The 18,317-nt window shown below is 38.9% G+C and overlaps 1 protein-coding gene across 1 annotated transcript in view; it reads right to left on the bottom strand.

Moving 5' to 3' along the window:
* The window catches only part of CTNNA3 (catenin alpha 3), a 467,780-nt gene that overhangs the window by 413,332 nt on the left and 36,131 nt on the right, over positions 1-18,317 (bottom strand). Inside the window, exon 5 of the mRNA XM_035543318.2 lies at positions 13,908-14,027. Within this exon, the coding sequence (XP_035399211.1) occupies positions 13,908-14,027 (120 nt within the window). The remainder of the gene's footprint in view (positions 1-13,907; positions 14,028-18,317) is intronic.

Below are 18,317 nucleotides of genomic sequence, written 5' to 3'. Positions count from 1 at the left end.
AAGGCTTGCCAAATCCATATGATTTCCTTCTTCCTCATTTCTTTGTAGGCAAAGGATTAGTAGGGTCTCATAATATGACTAGATTTTTGACACTCATGTGCCTTTCTGGTAAATAGTACAGAAAGTACTAGATGAAATTACTATACAATCAAGATTTCTTCAGAGCAGTTACCAGCAATTCACTGCTGCTAGAGAAGAATGCATCAAATGAATTTCTGCTGGGGTCTGTTTTGGGTGCCTCAGTATAATTGCAGAAGAAAACAGAAAGGGATTCACTGGCGGGAAGACAAAGGCCTCAGCACACTGGAGGATAGGATTCAACGTCAAAAGAATGATAAACGTGATGCTCTTAGATATGATACAGTTCAGTAAGGATGCGTACACAGCACTACATGAAGGCAGGAACAATCAGCTGCACAATGTATGATTAGAAACAAAATTAGGCAAAACTTCATAGAAAGCTGTTCTAGGATATTAAAAATGATTGCACATACAAGTCAGATCACGTTTTAAACAGAAGACACCAGTAGAAATCCTTCCATTCTACTTATCAGAAAAACTTCATCCTTTAATAAAGAGCAGAACTATTTAAGCATCAGGGAATAACAGAAGGTCTCAAAAACATGATCTAAGAGGGAAGATTGAACAATTTTGAGCATAGTTGTTTTAAAGCAAAGAATTCAGAGAGAAGGCATGTTGATAATACTGCAAAGAGAAAAGGAATAAACTCTCCATTACATCTATGGTAGAAAGTACAAGGTGCAGTGAACTTACATGTATGAAGGAGGATTCAGCTTAGACATTAAAAAAAAAAAGAACTTTCAATGAAATGCAAGAACAGCCAAGGAATGCTGTGGAATCTGCTATCTTGTAGACATCTTGTTGGGTTAATTGACAGGGAAATTAGGACCATCAGTTAGTAAACTTACTGCTTCAAGCCTCACAGGGTTTGCACATAACTCTGCAACATACAAAAAGGTAACAAGAGTTAATCACAGATAGGGATAGCTACCAACTTCTCTACATTCAGAAAAAAAATGATACTCATTTCATATGATTGCCAAATACAAAGAGAAATGCATATGCACAAATTACAGAGCAAGGAAATCAAATATAGCTTATCTGAGTATGGAGATCACTTTTGAAAATACTCAGTCATCCAGTTCCAGGACACATGCATGCTTAAGTCTCAACGAATTTTGAGGTAAATCTGAAAAAATAGCCACAAATGGTTTAACATCTGACAATTAAATTCAGTGTCAAGAAGTAGCACCATAACAGCTTTGAAGGTACTCATAAATCTCAAAAATTAAGACATTTTCACTTCCTTACAAGCACATAAATGATTCAAGTAAAAGGTTAATCTTAACACTTGGGATACACCCACCTCCCTTACAATACTTTCAATACTTTACACTCACAAATGTACTAGTCTTTTGCTGTCTCCACCGATAGAGCAATGCAGTCTGAAACATACAAGCATGTACTCTTTTTCCCCAAATCACCCACCCACACACATTTAACACGCACCCCCAGTTACAAATCACTCACATTTATATATCGTTCTTGCTTTTTTTCCAAATTAATATTACTTTCTACACTACATCAAGGGTAGTCAGAATATTCTGTTCAATAAATTAAAGTGTCACTGCAAGTAGCTATGAAGTCTACACTAACACAGACCTCTGTGGATCACAGAGTAGGCAAGCAAACCCAGTAATGTTTTTAACCATTCTACCTCCAGAGGAACAGCAACAGAGAAAGCCAAACCAAAACCTTGGAAGTAAACACAACATGCAAGTTGTGTACAAAAAGATAGCTTTTTCTCTCCTGTATTCTCCTAAACAAGGGTTCCATAACACCCATATATAGAAGAAGCCATAACAAGCATACATGCTACTTTATCACAGTGATCTCCTATGCACCATTCATATTCTGAGAGCGTCAGAGGCCTGCACAGAAATAATTGCTTTGTCCCATAAAAGCCAAACCAGAAATACACTGATTCTATTACTGAAGCATTCTGAGACAAATAACCTACAATTGCTCTTGCAGAATGGCACTACCACAGGCCAGCACAGGAAAAGCTAACACACTAATAGTGGCATGGGTGCAAATGTATGTCAGAAACTTGTTAAGCAGCAAAGCTGAAGCCAGTTATCTGACAGTAACTAAAATTTTCATCCAAAATGCATTATGTTCTCACTGGCAATATGCTTCTGGATATGAATTTTCTCCCTTCAGCTGGTCTAGTCACCTTACTGAAGACTGTGATTCCTGTCTCTTTCAACTTACACGTGGATTGTTGCCCTACTCAGGGTGTTAATCACTGCATGCTCCATGATGTGGAAAAACAAAAACTGTTTTTATTTTGTGTTCATCTCTTCCTAAAACAACACTCATCCCTCATCAGCAATTTATATGATTAATATTTACTTTCTCCCCCATAATTATAAACTTAGAGAAGCCTCATCAAATACTCTTCCTGCATGAGAGTAAGTATTTGCAGCACTTCCAGAGAAGATGACAACTAGAAGATATTACATACACTTCATCTCATTAAAGCAAAATTAGTTAATGACATCTGCATGCTAAATCAAGGTATAATACAGCTCCTCACAAACAAATGCACTTAGTTGCATTTAGAACACTGAACAAATGTACTGATTATTTTAAGGAGCACTTTTTTTATAGCTAGTATTCTACTAGCTGCCTTAAAATGATATATCTGCAAAAACACCAAAGGACCACATTTTTGCCTTCTGTAGTAACGAGGTAGATTTCAGTCTAAGGAACAGCATGTGTCATGAATATTTTTCCAAGACTACTACTAAAAACAGAATGTTCTTCTGAAGTTAAGAAGCTATCAGAGCCCATTACTTTCTTCAAAGACTAGTTGACATCAGCAAGAAAAGACAAGTGATACAAATCCACCTTGCATGATCAAAGAGCCTTAGCAAATGCTTAATTGCCCTCTACTTCTGACTTCCTGATGTTCTGAATACTCTGCTCCCTTACTCTGCCTCGTATTACATATTTAGCTGTACTGAATTCAGCTGAAAGCCATGGTCTAAAACAAAGTATTCATGTCTTAACTTGAATCTAATCAGTCCGATGCCCTTGAAAACCAATTCTACAAAAAAAGTAACTGCTTAGATTAAGGAACATTTTTCTTCTATCAGATTATTCCAACATGGAATACCTGACCAACTCTAAAACCGTTAATAAAAGTATACAATAAAAATATGTTTTTTCAGTTCGTCAGTAGAAAAAGTGTTAGTTTATTTATAGATTTGTTAGATCACCGGGGAGTTGTGTGGCATGCATTAATTCTCAGAAGACAGTAGATTTTTTGGTTGTACATTCCATAATGTAATGTATTTCTATTTTATTTTCACAGACATCTAGGTTTCAGATTGTTTTTCTCATTCAACAGTGAGAACATTCATTTTAGCACAACCACATTCATACAAGAAATAAGATGGAACCTTGATATATTTCATTTTCTTACAGCCTTCACTACCAGTGATTTACTGAGTGGAGAGAGTAATGTGTAATAGGTGGTTCTCACAGTGGCAGCATTAAAACTCATGCTGCTTGGTATCTTTTCTTCTTTTGTCTATTTTCCTCCCTCACCTGGATGGGTATGTTATGGGCAGCTCAACAGCACAAAACAGATTTGCTTTGACATATTACTGGCAAGGCTAAGCAGCTTTCCCAGCAACAGACTGGTAAAGAAGGAAAAAAAGAGAAAAAAAAAAGTACTATCAGCAACCTCTCTGTGCCTGAGCTCAAAGTTGTATTCATTGAAACTGTGCTGGCAAATAGTACCTGGAAATTACTTTTAAGAGGTGAAAATCAGAGGAAAAAAATGGTAACATACTTATATGTTACCTACATAAACTGTACTTCTAATACAGAAGTCTTATAGGGAATAATTACTGGTCTTTGTTAAGTCAGCCTTGAGATCCACTTTCATTGTAAGTACATCTAGTGCATACCAGTAACAGGGAATCACTTGGAAGCTATGAACTGATCTGCCAGATTTTAAAGATTTTTAAGTTGTCTTTTATAACTGATGAAGTTCATTGCTTCAGTGCTTTGTTGCTTTTGATCTCCTGCGGTCTAGCAGTTTTCAATTAAGTTTGTTCATCTATTTATCTTCATCCCCTTTGACTGTTAAGAACCGAAAAAACAGCATTTTGGATTTTATTCCCACTAATGCTATGTGGAGTAAAAGACATTAAAAAGAAAGTTTGAAAACAAGAAATACTACTGGGTGTTTTTTGTAAGAACTTTGTGAGAGCTAACTAGAATTCAATACAAAATTGTCAACAAAGTATCTAGCCCATGAGATCACTGTTGTTTTATATGGCTGAATTTTGTGTTCTGTAGCCTACAACACTTAGTTTTCTCCTGCTAACAGATAGATTCTTCTGCATTTCTATCTCTAGAATTGTGTCACACAAAATACCCTCAAGTTCCATTGCAGGCAGGGAGGCCAGGGGCAGCTAGTCACATTCTGCCTAGTAAGTGACTCAAAAAACATTGAAACACTATAGATCTCATCTCATAGCTCACCCTTCTCCCTCATACCCAGCTACATAAAATACTACAGGGTGCACAGCACATCTTCAACACCACTGAAGTTCCCCACATATAATGGATCCACTTGGATCTGCACATTAGCGAAACAGGATTCAGGATAAAGTGCTGACCCGTTTTGCTGAGCTGCATGAGAACAGGGATGAAAGGCAAAAGGCCAGGACAACTGCACGGTGCAGTGTTCCACATGATCTTGGAGGATTCAGTAAAAGCAGGGGCTGGTAGACAGCAACAATCCAGCCCCACAGGGAACATGGAAGGAACTCTGCTTTTATACCTCATGTAAACTGAAGTGCAGGCAAGGCAGATGTCAATACTTCAACCCTTTGCTCTACCAATCTCAGCAGCTGCTTATGGGGACCTATTCCTAAGCCAAGCTCTGAAAACCCATTCAACTAAAAGCTGAGATACCAGGGGTTATAAATGCACATTTAGGGATAGCACCATATAAGATAAACTCAAATGAAAGTAAAATGCACCAGCACTGGTGCATTACCTGGGGGTCAGAGTACGCTGTCCCTGAGCAAGCCACATTCCACAGTGCATCCTGCTGCTCTTCATGCCCATCTCTGAACTCCACAACTAAGCTTAGCACCTTGTTTGCAGTTCTCTGTGACCCAGTTACGTTCATTTTTGCCTTTTTTTTTTTTATATTCTCCTTCTTTATTTATACACCAAACACTTACGAATATTACAATGTAATGAAAATTGGAAATGGAATACATTGAGGGGGGGAAGAAAAGTATGTCTCAAGACAAAAATAAGCATCTGCTTTTTAATTGGGAAAGAGAAGGAATCAAAAAAAAAATGTCAAGACAGCAGTTGCTCTTTTTGCTAAAAAAAAAAAACTATGAAAAAACAATCTTCAAATCCTGGGCAAGCCTTGGAAAACCCAGGCAACTGGCAGGCCCATAGCCTGTTGACATTCACAGTCCAGAGTATTATGACAACATTTATAAAAAGTGGCATTATTTTAAGTACTGGACGCTCTTGGCATTGTGCAATGCATACAGTAGGTCAGGATCTTTACCCTAAAGATCTTATATAGACATATGGTAAAACAAGATCTAGTTTCGAAAGAGAAGGCAGAAAGCTTCTGACTGCAGGGACCTTATCTACTGGCAGAGCTCCAGCTTTAAAGTTGTCTGGCATAAATACAGTAGGACTAGGTCTGTGGATTAGGGCTGACCACTTACTTGCTGGCAGTGATTCCTGGCGAGTTCATGATGCATTTCCAACATTCCATCTGAAAAATACTACAGCACACCCATTTCAGGGGAGAGGGGGCAGGCAAGACAGGAGGAGACTACAATCTCATTAATGCTTACAGCACCATTGTTTTCTGAAAACGAGAACTGCAGATACAATGGAGAAAGCAAACAAAAGGAGAAAAATATTATTTGAATGACAGAGACAGGTGTTGTGATAAATGTACTATGCCTGTCAAAACAGGCTCATCTTCCTTGTAAATGAGTTTTGTATGTAGTTTCTCTAGTAATCACATTTATTTCAATTATAGCTAACGTCTTTAATTTTTTGTTGTTGTAAGAATCTTCTCTTATCCTTTTTTTCTTTTAAAGTAAGACTTACCAGAACTGGAAAGAATGTTTTTGTTTCTACAGACAGACTAGACAGCCATAACCAGAGGAACTTCCATTATCAAATAACTGACCTCGTTATTTTCAGCCTACCTTAATTTTCAGGATTGCCTTGGGATATGTTAGCTGTATCTTGACATGAACAATAAAAACATTCTTTCCAAAATGTGCTGACTATAAAAAACAGTGTATACATGTGTATATATTGTATATGTATATATTTTGTCAATGGAAATTTTAACAAATATGATACAAAATTGTAAGATATATACTGTAAAATCTACATTGACAAAGTATTTTTTATAAGGCAAAATCAGATACATAAAAGATGAACATGCTCGCCAAGATGCATTCTTTAAAATACTCCTCTGCTACCTCTTTCCATTTTAAGATATGTTAATGATAGGTTCCTGAGATGTGTTTGAACCACAGGAAACCTAATTTATGCTTCATCTGATTGACGACTTTTGAACATAGAAGGGTTTGTCCTTCCTTGCCTGGTTCTGAGACAAATTATATAGCATTCCACTCGCAAGTAGAAGGTCTATTGTTCCAATAAGAACAGCCAACAGAATGTATTTTGCTATCTAGGTAGAATGCCACAGTTTAGCAAAATAGAGAAAAACAGTAGAAGCTACTAACACGGTATAATTCTACTGATTTACAGAAGTGGAGGAGGGCATTCAAGCAAACAGAAGGAGCGGGAAGTAAACAAACATTCACAATCTTCCTATACACAGCAAAAGCAGGTCCTAAGACCACAAATGCTGGAGGATAGAAAATGCTTGGGTGTTCCCCACTGATCACTAGGTTTTAATATCACAGGTTCTTTGCTGACATCTACAGTTATCTTTAGACTTGCCTAATGCCCATGCAAATCGCTCTTATCGACGAAGAAAATCCATACAAAACTCAGTGTGTCTGTCTTAGACACACTGAGTTGCCTCAAAATAACACCTATGAGAATGAAGACAATTCCTTTCTCCCCTCTCATCCATTATCGTCCCCATATTACCACTTATGGTGGTTTTACTCGGCTAGGCGGCCGAGCTCTACCACAACCGCTCTCTCACTCCCCCTCCTGAAAGAGGAACGGGGAGAAAATACGACGGAAAGGGCTCAAGGGTTGAGATAAGGATGAGGAGATCACGCAGTAATTATTGTGATGGGCAAAACAGACTCAGCATAGCGAGATAGTAAGATTTATTGCCTATTACTAACAAGCTAGAGAAGCGAGAAACAAAGGAAAGAAACCAAAAGCACCTTCCCCCCCATCCACCCTCTTCCACCTCCTCCCCCCCGAGCGGCGCAGGGGAACAGGGGAATGGGGGTTATGGTCAGTCTATGGCGCTTCTTCTCTGCCACTCCTTCTCGGTCACTCTCATCCCCTGTGCTGTGGGGTCCCTCCCACGGGATGCAGTCCTTGCCGAACCGATCCGGCGTGGGCTGCCCACAGGCAGCAGCTCTTCAAGAACTGCTCCAGATATGGGTCCGTACCATGGGGTCCATCCCTCAGGAGCAAACTGCTCCGACCTGGATCCCCCATGGGCAGAAGCTCCTGCCAGATCACCTGCTCCTGCGTGGTCTCCTCTCCAGGGGCTACAGGTCCGGCCCGGAATCTGCTCCGGCAGGGGTCTTCCACAGGCCGCAGTCTCCATTGGTGCAGGTCCACCTGCTCCACCGTGGTCTCCTCCACGGGCTGCAGGGTGGAACCCTGCTCCACCATGGTACTCCATGGGCTGCAGGGGGACAACTTGCCTCACCATGGTCCTCACCACAGGCCACAGGGGACTTCTGCTCTGGTGCCTGGAGCACCTCTACCCCTCCTTCTTCACTGACCTTGGCGCTTGCAAGGCTGTTCCTCACTCCTCTCACTCTCCCAGCTGCTGTGTGTGGCACAGCATTTTTTTTTTCTCCTGTCTTAAATATGCTCTCACAGAGGCGCAAAACAACATCACTTATTGTCTCAGCTCTGGTCAGCAGTGGGGCCCTTACCAAACATGGGGCAGCTTCTAGATCCTTCTCACAGAAGCCACCCCTATGGTGCCCGCTACCAAAACCTTGCCACATAAACCCACTACACCACTGCTTCTTCTCCCCCTCTAACATCCTCCATCCTAACAGGAGCTTTGCAAGACAGGGATGAACATGCATTCAAACATCTCCAACAAGTAATACCATTGATTTTCATGCATCTTCACAAACACTTAAAAAAAAAAATCTGTTAAAGATCTGTCCTGGTTTCAGTTAGGACAGAGTTAATTTTCCTCCTAGTAGCTGGCAGGGTGCTATGTTTTGGATTAGAATGAGAAGAGCGCTGATAACATGCTGATGTTTTAATTGTTGTAGAGCAGTGCTTACACCAAGCCAAGGACTTTTCAGCTTCTCGCTCTGTCCTGCTAGCGAGCAGGCTAGGGATGCAGCAGGAGCTGGGAGGGGACAGACCCAGGACAGCTGACCCAAACTGGCCAAAGGGGTATTCCATACCATCTGACGTCATGCTGAACAATATATAGGGGTGGCTAGCCGGGGTGGAGGGGGGGCCGGCTGCTCGGGGATAGGCTGGGCATCGGTCAGCGGGTGGTGAGCAATTGCATTGTGCATCACTTATTTCGTACACATTATTACCATTAATACTATTATTATTATTATTGTTGTTGTTATTCTTTTCCCTGTCTTAATAAACTGTCTTTATCTCAACTCACAGACTTCACTTTCCCGTTTCTCTCCCCCATCCCGGAGAGGGAGGGGGGAGGGTGAGCGAATGGCTGTGTGGTGTTTGACTGCCAGCCGGGCTAAACCACAACAAGATCAAATCACATTCCTTGGCCAGGATAATTAGAAAGCAAAACAATTGTGAATAGCAATTGTGATCAAGTTTGACACTGTATTTTTTGTCCTCTCTTCATTTATACTTTCCTCTGTTTACTCTTCCGTATCTCTTGGATTCACTGATGATACCATTCCATTCCCGTATATCTGGCAGCAGTCCACAAGAATTCACAAGTACTACACGTCTCTGTCTATGACCAGAGATTTTTTGATTTAATATCGCTTTCGGTGTCCTTCTACTGTAAAATGCTTGCATGTTTCCTTAAATTTGTCTACTTACATGGAAACAGGAAAAGATCAACAGAATAAACACAGCAACTAAGAGTCGCCTATTAAGTCTATTTGTTACCTGGTTGCTAAGTCCACTCTTAATCATTCCTCAACACACAAAATTCATATTTTATTCTTTTTCTCCAATAGGTTATCATCTATACCAAAAGTGCAAGATATAATTCATGAAGTTCATACTAATTCGCAAAGCAGAAAGTTTGAGTGGTGTTCATGGCCGCACATTTGTTAAATTTGCATTAGTCCATGCAAAGCTTACTGCAAATAAATTCTTCCTTAGCAACAGAAAGTATAATTAATGGAAATTACCACACAGGATTTTAGGAGGAACGTTATTTCTGAAAAGGAAGTCTAAACAAATAAATAAGAAAAACAAGATTGCTTATGTCTTCTTCTCATTACTTTTCTACCAGAGGTGGTAGAACACAGGAAAGAATTTTTGTTAACTTGAAGTGTTAAAACATGGAAATTGTTATAGAACCCTCTAAATTGTATTATTCTTTAGACTTTTCTAAAAGGTAGAATACGTTGTCTCTCCTGAACAGGAAGCTATTCAGGAATGAAACAATTACAGCTACAGACACTTTGAAAAAACAACACAATCTCAGTACATTCTGCATAGAACTTACCTGTGCAAATCTACCCATGCCATCAAAATAAGACATTTTTTAGAAGTTTTTCCACCATCTCAAAGTGAACTAGACAGCAACAGTAATACTGTTGTCTTCCTAATGTAACTCTCAAAAGTCTCCACAGACCACCTGGGTTGCAGAGATCTATTGTTACTGATAGTAACAGAGACATTGGACAAAATGAAGTATTAATGGGAAGCAAACAGGACAGTATAAAACAGGCCTGTTGCAAAGTGTTTGCAGAGTGTCATTTACAGCTCTGCTACAGTACCCCAAAGGAAAAAAAAAGCGCTGGGATCTATGCCTTAAAGTCCCCTCTTACCCCAAAGTGCTTTACCATTTTATCCAATTTCCCATGTAATTAAATATTCGTATAACAGACATGTTAATGCATGGATTGATACAAAACAATGCTCATTGTAAAGTTTACTTAACTCTTACTGGAAACATTCCGTAAGTCACAGGACAAGAGAAGAATTCTGCTACTCATTGTGGTATGCAGTTATTGTTTCAGTCAAACTTCAGACAATAGTCAATATCAAGATACTGAGAAGTCTGTTGTAATTCAAAAGAATTACTAAACTGGACATGAAAAAAAAAAATCTGAGACACAGATCTGGAAGACTTCAAAATGGGAGACTTGCTATAAACTGTTATTCTCTAATGAAATGGATCTCTTTGGCAGATACAACCCAACCTTAGAAGAGTGTGGAAAGACTAAGTTGCCAGCAAGTGTCTTGTCAGTGAAGTCTACAAGAAGTTAGATCGACAAAGGGATGTTCTTCTGGATGGGGCTGAGAGAGAAAGAATGTCAATTTAAGCAAGTGAGTAACAAAATAATGAGATCACAAAAAAGCAGTTTAGCATGCTGAAGTATCTCCTTATTTGTGTAGGGTCACACAAATGCCAGAATGGGGAGAATAAAAGGCATGTAAACCAAAAGCCCGTGCCAGGGCTACAAGTGGGTCTGCAGTAACCAGCAAACAGCTTGGTGCATTTCTTCACCTGCATCATTTATCAACGTTTGCAAGAGGTCTGCCTATGTTTGGCTGTTGAGTATAAATGTTTTATTTGCATTTTATCTTCACCTGGCCTGAGTTAAGCATGTTTCCAAGTGACTTGGCTAATAAGGCATCTGTTGGAAACATATGGCAAGCCTGTAGAGATGGAGATGTGTCTTCCACTGACAGTAAAACGGAAAGCTGACATGCAGCACCATAGTAGAGCAGACTTGAATATGGTGGGAGTTCACCACAGCAACAGCATCTAGATCCAGCATACACAGGTAACAATACTTCATGTGTTTGAGTCACAAAAGAATCAGAGAGCATCCTGCAGGCTTTCTGAGAACACCACTAGGTGTCATGCACACAGCTCAGCCTTGAAACATGAATGACTCCAAGAAGCCTCAATTTTCCTCCTCTGTAATTACCAAAGAAGTTAGCCACCCTGACCACTACCATTCCAACTCATACATCCACTCAGACTAAATTAGAATCTGAAAACTCTGAGAGTATTTACCAACACATGCTAACAAACTTGAGGCTTTTGTATGAAGAAAGCCAGAACAGAACTGTTGACAATTTTGAAAACAGGTTTATGTCAGCAATCTGTTGGCTACCTGAAAATTCAAGAGCTTCTACTCCATTCTGAGATTTGCCAGCTACATATTATTTAACATAAGCCATCATTCCAAACAAATTTGTGTCTTTTATACTTCTACCACTCATAGAAGTTTGGTCCATAGTTAAAAATCAGAGGCAAAATGGGTCATTTTAAACATCCTTTTAAAAAAAAGTTGTAATTTCCCACCTGATCCGAAAACTTCCAACACTGCAGAATTACATTGCTTTTGAATGAAATAGTTGTCTGCTTCCATCTTTCTTTTTTGGATAAAGTGAAACAAATATATATTTTTTTGACAAATGGATTCATATTGGTATTGTATACAACTGCTGTTCATTTCCAAATAGATTACAGTGACTCAACAGTTTGCCAGTAGGGCTATGAATAACCCTTAATCTAACAAGAGAGCACATAGGTTATCATTTAAAGGTACACTCCATTAACACAGTAATGAAAGTCACAAACTCAGAACAGCTTCAGTCCCAATCTAGATCTGTGCTTTTTCCATACGTAATCAAAGCAAATCTTAACCTTTTCAAAAAAGATCGCTTTCTTTCCAAAGCAGGAGGCAATTTAAAGTGTCTTCTATAGCTAACAGAAGCAGCTTTTCAAATTCCTATCTGCTCAATCTCCAGAAAGTTCTACTGAGATGAAAATCTCAGTATCAAAACCAGTTACTATTCAAAAAAGTTGCCAAACCATAGAGCTACTGATCAGGTATGCAATTCAGACTGAGATACAGAGAACATCTCTAGACTTTTTCTGATTTCAGCCTTGGCCTAGTTTGTTTTCTTAATAGCATTGTACTTCATTTTGTAAAGACGCACGGCCTAGTAAAAAGCTTATCTTCTGTGACTGAAAGCAGGAAATAATTTTATAGCTAATACACCTCTAGTACCTACAAGTGCAAAAGCTTCTGCCAACACAGAAACAGAGCAGAAAGACATCAGAAATAGCGTGAGGAGATGTATGAAAACCTGATATTAAACAAGAACGTTGAGATTCTCTAAATGGCTTCAAAGTACTACAGATAGGAAAGAAAAATAGTGAAGATTTGAAATCAGGAGAAAAGACACCCTGCTGAAGGTGAAGTATGTTACTGAAGCATGTTCAGAGTCTGCTAGAGAACCAGATATATATAACTAAAATGATGAATTTTGCAACGTAAGAATGAGAATTCAGACTAGAGAAAGCTAATCCCAATAAAAGTGTGGTGATAGCCTGAGAAGCAATTACAGAATTTACACTTCCCTGGCTCAGAAACACACTCCAAACCCTTGCAGATGTGACATTTATTATGCTTGACATAAATATGAGATCAAATAACAAACCCACATTACAGGATAAAACTAGCATTAGTTGCCAGTTGAAACACTCTTTTGCATCCCAGCAGCCCCACGTCCAAGGGCACAAAGAAATATGCTATATTTCTCCCAGAATAACAGCTCCCACCATTCCAAAACTCACCCAAGCAAATTGCTCCTTCATCTCCCCAATTCAAGAACCAAATATTCATGTGTTCAGATACAATCTGTCCCTGAGCCCTTTCCTCATTTTTTAAACTATCAAATCAATTACCTGATATAAACAACTGGAACTGATCTGCCTCCAAGTGAAGTGTTAGACAACACTGACACCAAGTGACAGAATTCAGAAAAATATCAAATAAAACAACCCACACAGAAATGTTAGTGCACTTCATCAATATGATCTGCAAGACACGAAGCCTGTTTTTCCCCCAAAAAAAGCAAAAATTAAGACATAATATGAGAGCTGACAATTTCACAGATATCACACAACTTACAGAAAGTATGTCCAAGATTAAATACATGTTAACAACTTGATTTAACCTTGATCTCACCAGCATGTGTGAAAGACTATACACTGTTTTGTGCAATCTAGCCTTGTAAATTCATTTCTAAAAAAATAATTGATGGTTTGCATGTACAGTTAGCATTTGATTTCATTGACTTTTGTGGATTTAAGTTCATTTCCCAAGTCAAAAAAAAAAATCCAAACAGTACTTTTATGCCATTTAATAAAAACATTTTATGTTAATGCAAAGTTTAATAGTCAGCTGAGCCTCACCTACCTGCCATACCTACCTTGCCCTATGACAAAGAAATCTTCAGAAATCAAGTACCACGCATTCCAACACCTTATGCATTAAAGGGAATTGCCACCCTTCCTACTGACTTTCACAATCACATTACATAAGTATTAAACCCTACTGATAGAACAATAACCCTACCAAATGCTTCTTCTCACACCTACCATGCTTCTGCCCAGTACTTTATGTCTCCCATCCCAGCTTCCATGTTCTTACCTGTTGACGTTTGAATGCCAAGTAATCAAGATTTTCCAGATCCTTCCGAAACTTTTGGTAGGTTTTCTGTAGATCAGACTTACTGGACACATTTCTTAGCATTTCAAAGGTTCTTTGAAACTGTGATAGTAAAGAAAAAAATATCACTCACACAGTTGTTGGTTTGGTTTTTGTTGGTGGTTTTTTTTTTGTGTGTGTGTAAGGATTTTATTTTAAATACTGTCATCTTCAAGTATACCATCTTATAGACACAAGCACATTTCTACAACTTTGAAATCAATTCCATTATCCAAAGTATAGCACATATATCCCATTTAAGTAAATTAAATCCTCTAAACTTCACAGATAAGACTTACATAAGACAAAACACTAGCAATCTGCCTGATCTCTAAAGATCAGTTCTTTAACAATCTACAGGATACTTCCCCTCTCGCCCCCCAACTAACAAAAAGCATATGCAGCTTCATAAAGGCCATGAACTCCTCATTTGAACAAGCATAACAGTAGATCCTGTTTTTCAGGGTACTATCAAGTTAACTTACTTACCATACTCTGCAAGGCTGAAGACTTTTAAATGTAGCACTTCTTTCACACACACTATTACTAAAAACAGTACTGGTACTTATCAAAGAGATGAACAATACCAACCCAGCTGTAGGGAACTGCAACAGAAATGATAAGATTTGTGCGAAAGGAGAATGGGAGATATCAGCACAGAGGCAGTCTGAAGGAACACAGCAAGGGAAGGGCTCTCAGAATGGCCCATAAATTAGTAGGTCACCAGGATCCCACTGCATCTACCACCTAGGAGCAACTGCACTGCCATCCAGAACTGGAGACAAAGACTAGAAAGAACTCTCAGACAGGATGGGGACGCTGATGTCTGTTAGGTCTAAAAAGGTACAGGACAATCCAGATATGCACATGGGCACCAATCTAAGAACAACCCAGGAGATTTGAGAAGGACCTGACTACTGGTGCCTCTCAGCCTCTGATCTTCACAACAGATCCTGGTCCTAACATCTGGACACAAGCATCATGTGGTCTGACTGCTGGATGGACTTTCTGGACACAACACACATTCTGGTGCTTGGCAACAGAGATGGTCACAGCAAGCGTAAAACTTGTTTGTTTCTAGTTTTAATTTTAATCAAATCGAAAACCCATCCTTTAGGGTCTGATCAGGATGTTTGCTACATCATTGATATAAAGTTACAGAAGTATTTTGTACACAACTTCCTGAGCTTATAAAGTAGTAGCAAGATATATATTCTCTCCTATTCAGGTGTGTCTAACAACAAAAAAAAAAAAAATTTAAAAACTCAATTTTATAAGTCTTCTTTTTCTAGGAGATATACTTCAGATTACTTTTTAAAAAAAGCTTTCCCACATACCACATGTTTATAATATAGTTCTTGAGTCCTCAGTGAAACCAGTATTTAACAGCTGCTATACAAGGAAAAAAAAAACACTATGAAGACTTCGCTCGAATAACATACACACAGATAAGCAAATTTTAAAAGAAGGTAGAGAGAAAATATGAATTGGTGTATTGATTAAAAAAACCCTAAACAGCAAACATCCTCAACCACATTTCTCCCGTTAAGGTAAAGAAAACATGAGCAGGTTGAAATGTCTCAGTCCCTACCTGATCCTAGCCTTGATAAATTTAAGTGATTTGTCAAGCACTCCGGGGGTTAATACGTCATGCTCCAGAAAAACAAAGGTGTATTCTGGTTATTCTACTGGTTATGAAACGATGCACAGGGAAGGAAGTTGCCCTCCCATGGCTCTGTTAGTATTCCAGGTCCAAGACCTAGAACAGCAGACTGAAGTCATTCACACCCGCAGTTACAGAAATGGAATTCTATCTTTTTGACAAGGTCAGACATCTGATTTTGCTACAGCTTCCTTGCTGCTTCAGGAAATCAATTCTCTGGCTTTTGCTGTTTCACCATCTGTAAATATTATTCTTTCCCACACAAGCATGTAACAGCTGTAAAGCCACAAGGAGTTTAGAAATACTCTGTCATCTCAGCGATTAGCACCAGCAGTCAGTCTAGAAACACATTTTTACACTGATAACCAGGAAAAACTACATGGTTTCTACATCTGTCCAACATACTACCTTAGCTTACTACAGTTACAAAGACTGTATGTGAATTACCTACTGTAAGTTGGGTTGTGGCACTACTGTCCAGGAAATGAGGCAGATGACCCGAAGAAATGAACTGTTTTCCAGTCATTTCTGGCAAACTAAGCACTGCAATAACAACAACAGCACACTTCTGTGTACCTTGGCTAACACTACAGTCATTGAATTGGAAAAAGGAACCACAGGAGCAGAAAAAAAGAGAATCTCCACTCATCTTCAGTCCCTCTTTAAAAGCTGACAGCAGCTTTGGCAGCTAGTGCTGACCTGGATGTAGACTTCTCCACAACATGACTTGTTCTGTGGGCATTTAAGGAAACCTCAGCTGTGGACACTACTCAACAGCCACTAAGTAGGCCCACTTTGGGGATGAACAGCTGCAGATTTCAGCTGGCAATCTGCAACTGACAGACACATCCTGGAATCCCCACGCAAGTCACCACTTCTCGTTTTCCACATGCTGTGGGCCTATATTTCAGTCTTACGGCTCACAAAACTAAGAAGCAAGATAAAGCAGTATTTATTTCCATTTGTAATTTACCTTACTACACCTCATTCAGCACCACTCAAGGTTAACTTGAGACTTTCCAGTTGCAGTTGAAATGTTTACTACCAAAAAATAAAAGAATGCTTTCTCATTCAAAGTATACTGCACTGAATTCTCTAACAGCACAGCTGAGAAAACATAAATGCTAAGATAAACTGTAAAACTCTTAATTCTTTTCTGTTCAACTTCATTATCTTGCACGTTTTCCCCCCTCTGATTTTCCCTCTGCTCCAGAGATGCTCTGAAACCCTTGAACTTGCAAAGCTTGCTTTCACCAATTCACACTCCAGCAGGGTGTCCTGTCAGGTGGAAGCAATTTAATTACATCATCTGCAACCAAAACTGGAATAAAGTTAAATAAATTAAATTAATTAAATAAATAAATAAATAAAAACTGCTCCTTGATGAGTCTAGTAAACTGCTCATAATGTATCTGTCCCAGTCCACCATATTCGCTCAGCTCAAACCCATGACACAGTTCTCCAGAAACTACCTCAAAGCTCCTGAACCCTGTTATGGGGTTGAGCAATACTGGGTCACAAATGATTCCTAAACTCACTAGCTACTACAAAGCAGTCTTTTTTCTCATCAACACATTAGACACAAGTAGTGGAGCAGTACAATCATCATCCTCTTAAGGATGTACTTAATTCCATAGTTCCAATTCTTCCTTTGGCAGGAACTGTGCTAGCAAGCTCACTCGATTCCTCATGTCCTGAAGCAACCTGAATATTAATAATGTGTTTGGCTGTCTGGAAAGAGATCCAAGAACCAGCAAGCAAGGATGAACAAATAGAAACCAAGCATGTAATTTCAGGGATAATATACCTGAATAATAGAAAAAAGATGTGTGATGGCCAGCCTCAAGAAACTAACCAATTAGAGTAAGTCTGTCTTAACATGTGAGGAAAAGTTTAACTCAAAAGTAAATTCAAAAAACATGCCAACAACTTTAAGACAACTTCCGTATTCCCTTTTCACTGACATCAAAAGGAAACTGAAAAAAACTGCCTTGGACTTACAAAAGTTACCAGAACATCCTTTAAACCTTAACCATATCTGGATTTTCCTCTATCAGTCTGGACTACTATTTGTAGGTGAAGAGCAAGAAAACCCCCGCCAAGACTTTTGTCTAGAGGTGAAAAGTAGTATTAGAATTTTCTTCCTCTTTCTCACTGATAACCGAATGTAAATAACCATAAGGGGAGAGTCCAAAGAAGCTCTTTTTTTCTTGTTGCTTTTTCAAAGTACTTTGACCATAGTTTCTGGAAGTTGAGAAGCAGCATTCCTTTACTACTATTTTGCTTTCTGTGGCACTACTGGTTAATTGTCTTAATATCAGCACAAACACATCATATATTACTTTAAATCTTTTCAAAATACAGGAAATGATCTTACAAGAATGATCTATGGATTTAGTTGATGAATATTATGACACTCCTTTCAAAATAAAAAAGTCAACAATTGTAAAATTAGTGCCAAGTACCCTGGAACTAAAAAAAAATACCACAAAGTGGATATCACACCAGACATTATGACCTGAGTAGTACTGCCAGGTGCTGAATGAAGGTTGAATACTTATCCGACCAGAAACTAACACATAATGGAAGCCCTAAATTACGTGAGGCAACTTCTACAGTCCCATTTTAGGGATCCTGAAGTACAAAAATCCCACCCACAACTCAGAAAGTGATGAGAATCCAGAATGAGG

The sequence above is a fragment of the Cygnus atratus genome, chromosome 7 (genome assembly GCF_013377495.2).
Source record: "Cygnus atratus isolate AKBS03 ecotype Queensland, Australia chromosome 7, CAtr_DNAZoo_HiC_assembly, whole genome shotgun sequence".
Lineage (NCBI taxonomy): Eukaryota > Metazoa > Chordata > Aves > Anseriformes > Anatidae > Cygnus > Cygnus atratus.
This window is presented reverse-complemented; position numbering and strand designations above follow the sequence as displayed.